The sequence below is a fragment of the Dermacentor silvarum genome, chromosome 9 (assembly GCF_013339745.2).
Source record: "Dermacentor silvarum isolate Dsil-2018 chromosome 9, BIME_Dsil_1.4, whole genome shotgun sequence".
Classification (NCBI taxonomy): domain Eukaryota; kingdom Metazoa; phylum Arthropoda; class Arachnida; order Ixodida; family Ixodidae; genus Dermacentor; species Dermacentor silvarum.
In genome coordinates this window covers 105,168,457-105,179,734 of record NC_051162.1, presented here as the reverse complement: position 1 = coordinate 105,179,734, position 11,278 = coordinate 105,168,457, and the positions used below count along the sequence as shown (strand labels likewise).

The window sequence follows — 11,278 nt, the reverse complement described above, 5'->3', positions numbered from 1 at the left end:
ACTCCATTCAGCCAGATTTTGTCAAGCAGCCCTGTGAAGAAAGAAGTGTTGATAAATGTTAATTGAAACAGTGCATTTCACCACAGATTTCGAGGACGTATGTCTTGATACTGATGCGGAGTGTAGAATTTTTGCTAAAATGAATATTATTTCACACTTCTCAACTTTCATTCCACAACTGGGACGGGTGCGGTAAAGTGAATAGCTTGAAAAAATTATATAGTGAAGACTTGTTAATTAACAAACATAACACTGTTATTTGTCCTGCAAGTAATGTCCCTCTCATCAAACAATCCATCTGATCTAACAGATTTGCGCTATATACAGCAGGTAAGTTTTAAGAAGGCTGTTTTCAATAAAAAGTACCGACGTCGAGTAAACATTGTTTTATCTTTATGTGCCGTCTTGATAACTTACGAAACATGTTGTACATTTGATATTTAATTCGGAGAACCAAGTATAATGAAGCCCCTTCGTTCCAATGTATTATCGTTTATTATAGCTTGTACACTGACGCTATTCTAATCGCCGCATATTCGCATACGTCAGTACAAGCCTCAGCCCCGCTCCCCCGCCCCCTTTTCACAATGTCCCATCCGGCCCGTCTGAGCCACTAGAATTACGAATAAATAAGTAAGTGCATGAATAAACATTCTAGTGCCAAAACGGACACCTGTGACCAGTCCACATGGCCTGGTTAACGGCGCACTGAAAAGCCCTCGAGAAAGGAGCAAAGTTTCGGAGTGCCCCGTTGACCAAGATGGCCGCGTCCCGTTCACCGCAGTGTCCGAGGGCCCAGAGCACAAAGAACAGCTCGGCGTTGCTGTAGTCCGGGTGCAAGCGGACGCCACGACCGTGCTCGTCGTGCAGGCGACGGTCGTACAGTGCGAACAGTGGCTCCAGTGCACCGGACTCCAGGGTTACCTCCATGGCCAGTGCGCGAGCGTCTGCATACGCCAAAGCGTATGTTTATTGAAGGTCATTCATTGCTCCAGCGAGAGAAATGGTAGTACGAGACTTCCAGGCCTAACGCATATTGTATAACGCATCACTATTGCTGTGTGCATAATAACAAAGATTGATCGAGTGGATCCTTATTTCATTGATTGATCAATAGATTTATTCAATGGATGATCGATTAGTTATTCCATTGATTGATCATCGATCATTGATCACTTGATCCAGTGAGCTATTGTGGACACTACCGAATGCCGCCTTGTTGGCGTTTTGAGCGAATAATACAAGCTGTAGCAACTCCGTGGTCCAAGGAGAGCTGATAAGCTGGTGAATTCGACAATATGGTGCAATTCGGCAGTGACCAGAGTAACATCACTGGTCGGTCGGTCGATTGATTGATGATTGAAGGGACCATAATCCGAGCGATGAATTAGTACGTGTATATTTCATAACACAACGATAATCAAATATATCAATGTCCCAAAATCAACTCGAAATGATGCATCGATGTCTATAAATTAACTACAGTTCTGGATAACATTGCCCTAAACAAACGACCACAATCAAAAGCCGATGGGAAATCAGGAGTACTAATGCACCTGACCGTACGGATTGATCACGGTTAAACAGTATTGGATCGAACACGGACGAAGAGCGTAGCAATATTGAGACGAGCACTGGCTCGTGTCCTCCTGAGACTCGAAGATAGCTCGGAGACGTAACAGCTCTTCAAATCAGTTCCTATTAAACACAACGGAGTAAATTGCGATTTGAGCGTGCCGATGGCGCATCACATGGTCATATACGCCCCCCCCCCCCCCCCCGCCCCCCTATCCCTGCTGTGTTCTCTCGGTCCCCGTTAAGCGCTTCGCGATGTCGCCGAAGGACAAATCACCGTTGTGATTTTCAGCTAGAATCACCTGACTACTGACGGCAAAATTCCGTTGCCTGGCGACAACTGCATTGAATTTAGTTACAGGTGCTTGTTGAATTGAAATGCACGGTAACAAATGCGTATGTTACGCTCCTAGTTCCATGGCAGGTAGCGTACGCTCGCATCGTTCCGACAACCTTGCGCCACCGCCCACGCATTGTAGAGTGCGAGCAAGGTTGGTCATGCGCCGTTCATTTTTTTTCTCCGCTGTCATGTGAATGATAGTAGCAAATTGATCCGATGTACGTCATATATCACGTGACTGATTCGTCCGTGATGGCGGCGGACATGTGAATTGAGCTTTATGGACTGGTTATGTTACGAACGTGAAGCCCCTCTTCCCCTCTTATTTACGTATGCCTGTTACACGCTGAAGGCATGTAAAGTGTTATGTACACAAATAAAGTAAATGTCACTTCTTGTTGGGTGTCGTAACAACCACTTTCCTTACTTAATCACAGAGGTGAAGCTCCGCGCGTCATCGGCTGGCGTGTTAACGCTGTATCCCGGATTTTCATGTCACCGCCGTATTGAAAACTCGCTTCACAGGTGCTTTTCATCGTTTGCGATGACACACTAATCTAGATCAAATTCGCGTTAACTTTTACGAAAGCTGGCGGCATGTGCTTAAACCACTTTAAAACTACTTTAAGAAACGAATATTTTACATCGTAACATTATCATCATCCTCAGCCTATTTTTATGTCCACTCCAGTTCGAACGTCTCTCTCATCGATCTCCAACAACCCCTGTCTTGCGCTAGCTGATTCAAACTTGCGCCTGCGAATTTCCTAATTTCATCACCACACTATATTTTCTGCCGTCCTCGACTGCATTTGCCTTCCCTTGACACGCAATCTGTAACTCTAACGGTCCACCGGTTACCTGCCATACGCATTGCATGACCTGCCCTGCTCCAATACATTATACTTAAGATTTAAGAGTGAAATCAATGGGCAGCATATAGTGCAGGAGACCATACGAGGATATTGACACGTACACATGTTTATCTTTCACCGGTGGCCGCTTTCAACACCGGCTGACAAATGTTAAACGTTATCGCTCGGCGCAGGACGCGCCTGCATTGGAAGCTTCTCGGACGTTATCAATGCTTCTATCCGTCGTCTGTGGTCACCGACGCCCATGTAATCTGATTGTATGAGCGACGCGAATTGTCTAGAACTTTCTGGAAGACACGCGGGCATCAGGGATTAATCTGGAACCTTCGGTGACTCAGGTATAAAAGCCGACGCGTTTCGCCGCTGATCAGATTTCGACGATCGCCGACTGTGTTCGCCGCTTTCGTTGTGCTTCGAGTGTAGCTTGCTTTTGTGGGCACAGGTTCGCCCAATAAAGAATCAGTTTCGTCCACACACAGTTTTACGACTGTTTACTTCAGCGTCACTACCACGTGACAATATATACACATATCTTCTCATATATACGAGAATTTTGCCGTCAATTTTCCTGACATAGTTTGCATTATAGGCAAAAGTAGGTAATGGCTATCGTATATGTGAAAGAGTTGGCTCAGAACTAGGTGGTGTGATAACATTAGGAATGATGGAATCTGGTGTCAGCTGGCGCAAAACGGCGGTAATTAGAAATCGATGGGAGAGGCCTTCATACTGCACTGGAAACGGAAAAGGATGATGATAGTGTTAGTGTTTTGTGATGCTGGGGATGAAGTGAAACAATGATATGAAGCTGCAACACAATGAAACGAAGAAAAACGGAGGACACCGGGTTTCTTTGTTCAACTGAAACCTACAATTAGTCATGAATGAGGGTTAAATTCGCAAAAAGCTTCATAACCCTAAATCAGAAAGAAAGGGGTATGGGAAAGCGGAAAAAAATGACACTTGCTGCTGGTGGGAGTCGAACCCACTGCATAGCAACGACTGCAAACGAAGCACGGCTCACCCTGTTCAGCACCGGCGACATCGAGTCCCGCAGCGATGCAGTCGACAATCGCTTCGAGTCGCTGCTCGTTGCGGCGTCGCCAGGAGTACGGACCGTGGCGCGTTGGCATCAGCTCGCGCAGCACGGGCCGACCTAAAGCAGGGACCAGGATGGGTTCAACGGTTGACATGGAGTTCAGAAAGAGCCCCAGCAGGCCTAGCGGTAGGACCAGGGTCTTGCGGTCTTCCAAGAATCGCACCTAAGGGAGCGCGAGTGTTAGGAGTGGTTGTTGCAGGTTATCGGCTAAAGGCCGAAACCATGCTGCAGGTGATTAAACAAACGAACAGGTTTCCTATTCAGAAAACGCAAAAGAAATATTGCAAAAAAATATTTCTGCACTGACCGGTGTGCATGCGTTCGCAACACGTAGTTCCAGTGCGTATGCCAAACGAGCCAAACACTCCTGCGGTCGCTTATAAGAGATGGCAGAATTTGTAAACACAACCCCAATAGGAAATAATAATTGATTTGTCTATATGGCTAATTAAATATCTCATTACTTTAGAGTGTAGAACGCTTGTGCACCGAGTTGAAATTCTTCCGACTTCTTTTCGTGTCTGACTCCTTTGAGTTCGTGGCGCTTCATGGTGCCAGCTACCCAAGCTCCCCCGGCTCGGGGGAGAATGATTGGCTGATTCGCTCTGCGGGCGAGTGTCACGTGGCCCGATACCACCGAATCAGGCTGAGCACAAGGATGCCGTAGGCTAGCTGCTGCTCCTGGTGTGATTTGCCGCAGCGAAATCACGCGACACTCACCGGGAGACTGAGTCAGCTGTTCGCGCCGTTGCGTGAATCTTGCTACAAAGTGTCTAAATTCACAAAAACCTCTTACGCTAGAAGTTTTCGTAAGAAATAACTTTAGCCAATCCGGATGCCAAACATATCATTAGCGAAGGCGGTGAGCCAATGGCAAAGCGAACTTATGAAAAAAAAAGAAGGTTTGTGAATCTGGCCCCAGATGCTTAGTTTGCTTTCACACCTGAAGGCGAAAGCGCCCGAAGCTTTTGTAGGAAGTCGGGTGAGGGGTGAGTGATGACTAAGTGGAGAGAGTGAAGCGAAAGAGCACTCAGCTTAGCTGCAGCTATTCAGTGTGTGAGGTGGAAGCTGCGCTCGAATGTAAACGTGCGCCCAGGAGGCTGCAATACTTCACCATGTACGTTCTAGGGTCGTCAGTATATAGACCGACATACTAACATCCTTCCCGGCAAATCAGAAACTGGTGTCGGTGTCGGCCGCCGATATACAGTGCTTCATCCAGCCCGGGGGATATTTGATTTTCTGGTACTTTTTTCCTTTCAGCTTCGAACAACATTCATTCTTCTTTGTTTCATCAGATTGGTAATCGCAAACTCATGGCATGGAGAATATTATTAGCCTTATTAAGCCCCCTGGTTCCTGCTTTATGAATGTACTGAGATAACTGTTCAAAAGAAACAGAAATAACTAACTACTCGTGGTGATGGTTGCTCACCAAACGTTATCAAGATATGTTATTAAGAGCCCGAAAATCCGATCCTTCAGTAACGACACTCTGGCGCTGAGAGTAACCAAATAAATTAACTGTAGTAAGGACCAAGATTCAGCACGCGGCGCAGGTGAAAAAAGGACGACTAAAACTCAGTTTGAAGCTGTCTCCTGCCTTACCAGAACCAATAGACTCCAGATATCCATAGAAGCAACGAGCTTTAGTCATAAAACTAGCTCAACGGATCGCGACCAAAACTGGGCGGATGTGGATTTATTTCAGCATGGATCGGAAGAAGATAGGCTTGATCATAAGCAGGTATAGGTATTCGGTTAAATTAGAAGACACCACTGCTGAAGGATGGCACTGAAATGCAAACAACGCAGTATAAAAGTGGATTTCATCACCGGCTCTTCCACAACACCAGATTGTTAAATGAATTAGCGATGGTTATGAGCTAAGTGAAACTGTCCAGCTATCTAGCAGTTGGCTACAAAACCATGGGCGGTCACTCGCAATAAAAATGGATATTACACTGAAGAATGTACAACATAGTCTTGAGGGTCAGAGATTAGCACCGTATAAAATGGCATGGATCCGCCAGTGGCCATGTACACTTGCCTGCCAGGAGAAGATGCTGACGTCCGGCCGCGTTTTATCAGAACCGTCGTCCACCAGGGCATCAATTGCGACCAGCTGCTGAGCCGCTAGTTCCCGAGAGACGCGCCTTTCCTTGACGTCATCACTGCCGCCAGCGGTACTGTTGTCAGCGGCTTGGGCCATCCACTCCGGTACCAGAGCACGCATCACCTGTACCAGTACACAAGCACTATATATATATATATATATATATATATATATATATATATATATATATATATATAACGCTGGACTTTCCGACATTTCAGAACGTTTTATCTCGGTAAATTTCTGTGGCAGAGCGTAACCCACAGAGCTGGGAGCAATATGATACGTAATACTCAATTCATTTTTAAGCAACGTTTGTTCGTAATGCGCGGATTCTAACCTGAAGGCGTTATTATGTAGCAAGTAAGCTTTCCGCTGGGCATTAGGTCTAAATGAACCATTTTACAATGTGCATGAGCATTTAGTGACTACAGCCTACTAAAAGCAATGTGTGCGACCCCTTTCATAACCATGGGGGGGGGGGGGGGGGGAGGTGCAAGTTAGCCGCGAAAGGCTATGACCATGTCTAAAATACGCTGCCCCTAAAACATATCAGGAAAATGCTTCCACTTGAAGCTGTCCAATTTCATGACGTCACCGGTAGCTAGCTGGTGTATCTAATATGTATGGGTTACTGCATGGCATGGCATGGCAAGAACTTTATTTAGGTCCAGAGAAACTAGGTGCGAAAAAGCTTTCGCGTGACGTCGACAGCAGAGCTTTAATTTTTGTTTTTGCCTCTTGTCCTGTCTTACATAGCCTATACGTGCACCTGAGACTGACCATTTTGGCATTCAAGAAGCGTAATTTAGCAGTCAACGTTAACTGTATATTTATCTTTAGTTTCCCTTCAATGAGACTGGGAATTAACAAGAACAAAAAAAAAAGAAAGCAGATGACAATGTGCTGGAGGCTTAAAGCGCTAGCGCCAGATCTGTCAACGCTGTGCACCTCCAATGACCGTTCACGGAAACGTGATAAAGGAGGCGTGAGAAGAGCATGGCCTCTGAAATCAGTCGGGACGCAAGGCCGTCTAATGTCTGAGGCCATGGAGTATAGAGTTAACGAAAGCGCGAAGAGTCGCCGAAGCAATGGTTGAGGCTAGCCCATTGCTTATTGCTAGGCGGTACAGGATGCCTTTCAACACGCGTGCTCTGCTCATCGCAGTGAAATCGGTGCTCATACTACCAAACACACTAGTTTACCAAGTTACTTCAAGACAAGAAAATTGGTTTTACTAAAGTGCAATCACGATAAGATCGCCATTAATTATTCGCTTCGAAGGGAAATGCATCAATACATTTACGACCTAAGTACTAAGCTTTTCATTCTTTTATTCGCGCTTTTATACTGTTATATAGTGCAAGATATTGTTTTCCTTGTTCTGGAATGTTTATTTGATAGGTTGCGCTTGAGATTATGATGAAAGGTCACACAATTAGGTAAAGTGCATGTCTCCTTATATTACTTTATTTACGATACTGTTTATTTGTATAGAGTAGGATACTTGAGCTTATTCTCTGGTGGTTTGTTTTATACTTTTGACGTAGAAATTTTATGTCACTATACGTGTGAAGAATGAAGTAAAAGTCAATTTATTTTAGTGCCGCTGTATGTAAAGGCCCCCTGGCACTTTCAATCGGGCTGCTCTTCGCCTGGATATCTCCCAACAAACTTGTTTGAAATAAAGCCACTGGATGCCTTCATCGTTTCACTGATTGATTGCCTTAAAGTTAGAAACTTGAAGAAAAGGATACATAACCAGAGTCTGGTTGTAAGGATGCGAGTTGGGGGCCTTTGAGATCAGCCGGTTTCTTGCGAGCGGCCCTCAATTCGGCTAAGGTTTCGTCTACTGGTTCGGCCAAGTTGATTAATGTGGGGTTTTTTGTGGGTTGGTTATCGGTGGGTTTTCGCGCACAAATAGAGTATATACAGAAACACATGAACTCACAACGCGTGGGTTTTCGTTCTGTGTTTGAGCCCAAAAATCCACCGACATGATAGTGATAATCATTAGTCACGGCATCCCTTTCGCGCACACTTGCCTGGCGGGCCTCCCAGACGAAATGCGCGACGGTGTCATGTAAGCCATCCACAGCCTCCGACAGGGTCGCCTTGCCAGCATCCGTGGTCTTTTCCCGAAACACGTCGTCAATAACGCGCACACAAGCTTGTAGCTGAGGCACGGGGGGCTCCTGGTGCGCTGCCTTTACCAGTGGACGAGCCTACGTTACCAATATAACATTTAAAGAGAATGACCGGCTGTTTAACTTCAAGCAACTTCATAGGCTGACGATAAACGGGACTTAATTACGGCAGAAAGCTGGTCTATTCTTAATTGAGGCATTTGAGACATTATTAGCGCTTAGGGAAAGATAAGGGAACACTTGCGAAGACGAGAAGACAGCAGGACAGAAAGGGCACTCATACGCAACTAGCAAAGGCCAGTTCAATATGCTTGAGATATTCTGCAGTGTATTTGACGTGATGATTCGACTCTAGACTTGTTTGATTGGTTAGGAAACAATCAGCTCCCCTCAAAACACGCCTTTTTTTATATTCACTGCCACATTCGGCTACATCTATGATAAGAGAATAAACAAAACTACCGAGGACAGTGCAAGTAAGAAAGAAGCAGATGAATTCCGGACGGACTTAATTGTTTGCTAATCATCCGAACGCGTCAGAAGTCGAAACGTATGTCAAAACAGTGTCGATTAACCTAAGAACAATGATCTCACTTTGATAGTTGGTGACCGGCGTCGTTCGTGCACAACTGTCCTTCATTTTTCTAAACTGTTCCTTTTTCTTTGTAAGCGCCAGAAATATGTTATACAAACGAGGCTATAGGCCCTCACTTAACATTTCACTTATCCGCTCAGCATATATAGTTATGCCAGCATTTGCATGCGTCAATGTCCATGCCCATAATGACTTTTTGCGGTTGAATACACGTCTTGGTGGAGTAACTACTCTGCTGGGAACAGTAAGTGGAGCCATTTTGCTAACCTTGATTTCATTGAACCACGATTTGTGCATGCTACGTCAGAGCACTCTGTCATCTATGTGGACTGCTAGCCCCAGTCACGTGTCATGAAACCAATACGCAGTTGACGTAGTGCATCGCGCGGGTAAGTGGCGCCCACGATGTGTCAGACTAGCCCATCAAGTTCATAGTGAACCTACGACGCCCCCACGCCAACATTGGAGTTTAACCTGACGACCATAACTGCGATCAGCAACCGTGGAACCAGACATCAACATGGTGACAACTAGCCGGATTGTCAACGCGTTCTCAACGTGTTGCCAACATTTATTGGTTGATTGATTGAATTATCGGCTGATTAGTTGATTAATTCGGGGGTTTTAAGGTACCAAACGTTATGAAATAGCACACGCCTTGCAATACTGACTCGCCCGAACCACCACCACTGTGAACTAAGTACATGACCGTTTTTTCTAATTTGGCCCCAACGAAACGCGGCCATCGCGGCGGGCATTGCACTTGCGACCTCGTGTTAAGCAGCAGAGCCCCCCCCGCATAGCAACTCAGCCACCACGCCGAGTGAACACTCACGTGGTCACCCAAGAAAGGTGCGAAGTAGAGCAGCTTCCACAGCTGCTGGTAAAGGGTGAGGCTCCCGGATCCCCTGAATCGCAGACTCCTCTCCAGATGACAACGCGCAGAGAGCTCGACCCAGTGGCACGCTGTGGAGATCCACCGCCTGGGGAATGTCCTGACCATGCCGAGCTCGCTAAAGTTCAGGCGCTTATCACTCTGCAGGTCCGGCGCAAGGCTGCAGAGAGCAGAAAACAGAGATTGCTGCTGTCAGTTCAATATAGGCCTGTTTAAGTTTCTTAAAAGGGTTGTGTCAGAGTTGCTCGTGATTCATACCGCTTTACTACGGGGGATGCTGTGTGTTTTTTTCTGCAGTCGCTGTCCCATTGCGCACCTTTGTGGTAACAAACTGTAAACCTATTTCCACAGTGTTCGTCCTCGTGGAAGAACTTGCGAACAACTGTCGTCATCTAGTTGTCTGACGTATAACAGCAAAATATCTAAGCAGCGAGAGCGCTGATTAAGGCCTCCTGGTTGCCAAGACCTGTCTTTCATCTATGTCGAAGACATCGTTTGTCGAGACGTTGTCCTAATATTTTCATTAGTTTGAAGACCGGCCAAGCATCATTCCTCTCCTTGAATACGTGTGTCACCTCAACTATTCTGGGCTCCGGGCCACAAAGAACGCTTTCGCTAGGATTCTTCGTAAGAATGGTTTCTGGTTAATCCTGATTACCGATCTCATTACCATGATGAATAGCAAAATTATTAGCGAACACGCCCGGCCAATTGCAAGTATCGCTCACGATTTAAAAGATTTCTGCATTCGGCCCCTGATTCTCTTGCCGTTTTAGCTGTCAACGTTCTGTACATCAGTGCATTTTTGATGAAGCCGCGCGCATTTTCGATGACCCGTTCTAGAAGTATCACTGAGTCTGCTTTTGCATAGTTTCCCTCTTTTGCAGTCTCTTCGCGCTAGCAACGTATCGACCGGTGGGCACCGTCGTTTTTGGTTTGCAATGGCCCAAAATCGATGTATTCCAGTCTAACTTTAAAAAAATTATCGAGTTTACGTGCCAATACCGCGATATATCATTATGAGGCACGGCGTAAGGGAATGCAGATGAATTTGGACTACCTGTGATCCTTTATTTTGCACTCAATGTGCACACAAAAATTTTCGCACTTCGTCCCTGTCGAGATGGGACCACCGCAGCCAGGATTTCATTCCGCGCCCTCGGGTTTGGCAGCGCAACGCCAAAACTACGTCACTACAGCGGGCAGTTCAGCGTCCCTTTATCTCGGGCACTAAAGAGTGCATTTACGTGGGCTCTTTCATTAGTTTTTGCCGCATAGACACGAGTAGGCTCGGCGTCACTTCAAGCAACCAATGCGGAAACATCGTACCTACAGCAGCGCCATAACACATAGCCTTGCGAGTGGCAGGAACAGTTTTCAGTAGCACATGCTGCAATTTCGCGTCAGCGAGTTCGCCACTCATCTTGATACACGTGTTTTCAGCTCGTGACGTGACTGGCTGCCAGCGTGTATGAATGTAAATAGGAGCGCACGCTCTCCTTGCGACTCACATGGCCATAGATGTACCTTGGCTAGACGCAAAGCGCTAAAAGAAATTTTGATACATGTACGCGCCTTTTATCGTTCATATGTGGTGCCATTTTGCTGGCCTCTCTACCCGACGGCCTCAGCATAC

At 46.1% G+C, this 11,278-nt stretch overlaps 2 protein-coding genes across 2 annotated transcripts in view; both read right to left on the bottom strand.

Moving 5' to 3' along the window:
* Positions 1-606: 606 nt before the first annotated feature.
* On the bottom strand, positions 607-6,125 carry LOC125939878 (uncharacterized). Its single transcript, XM_049655384.1, has 3 exons — positions 5,940-6,125; positions 3,815-4,052; positions 607-947 (listed from the first exon to the last, which is right to left on the bottom strand). The coding sequence occupies exons 1-3, from the start codon at positions 6,123-6,125 to the stop codon at positions 655-657; spliced, it is 717 nt and encodes a 238-aa protein (XP_049511341.1). The 3' UTR covers positions 607-654.
* Positions 6,126-7,118: 993 nt separating this feature from the next.
* LOC125939877 (uncharacterized) overlaps positions 7,119-11,278 on the bottom strand; it is a 225,827-nt gene continuing 221,667 nt past the window's right edge. The window contains exons 6-8 of the mRNA XM_049655383.1: positions 9,583-9,802; positions 8,051-8,230; positions 7,119-7,124 (exon numbers count right to left, since the gene is read on the bottom strand). Of these exons, the coding sequence (XP_049511340.1) occupies positions 7,119-7,124; positions 8,051-8,230; positions 9,583-9,802 (406 nt within the window). The remainder of the gene's footprint in view (positions 7,125-8,050; positions 8,231-9,582; positions 9,803-11,278) is intronic.

What these genes read in the sequence shown, in the direction of transcription:
- LOC125939878 (XM_049655384.1), bottom strand. Translation starts at nt 6,125, where the DNA reads ATGCGTGCTCTGGTACCGGAGTGGATGGCCCAAGCCGCTGACAACAGT. An exon ending in TCAGCATCTTCTCCTGGCAG is followed by an intron (nt 4,053 to 5,939) that starts GCAAGTGTACAT and finishes GCGCTCCCTTAG; the next exon opens with GTGCGATTCTTGGAAGACCG. An exon ending in TGTCGCCGGTGCTGAACAGG is followed by an intron (nt 948 to 3,814) that starts GTGAGCCGTGCT and finishes TGGCGTATGCAG; the next exon opens with ACGCTCGCGCACTGGCCATG.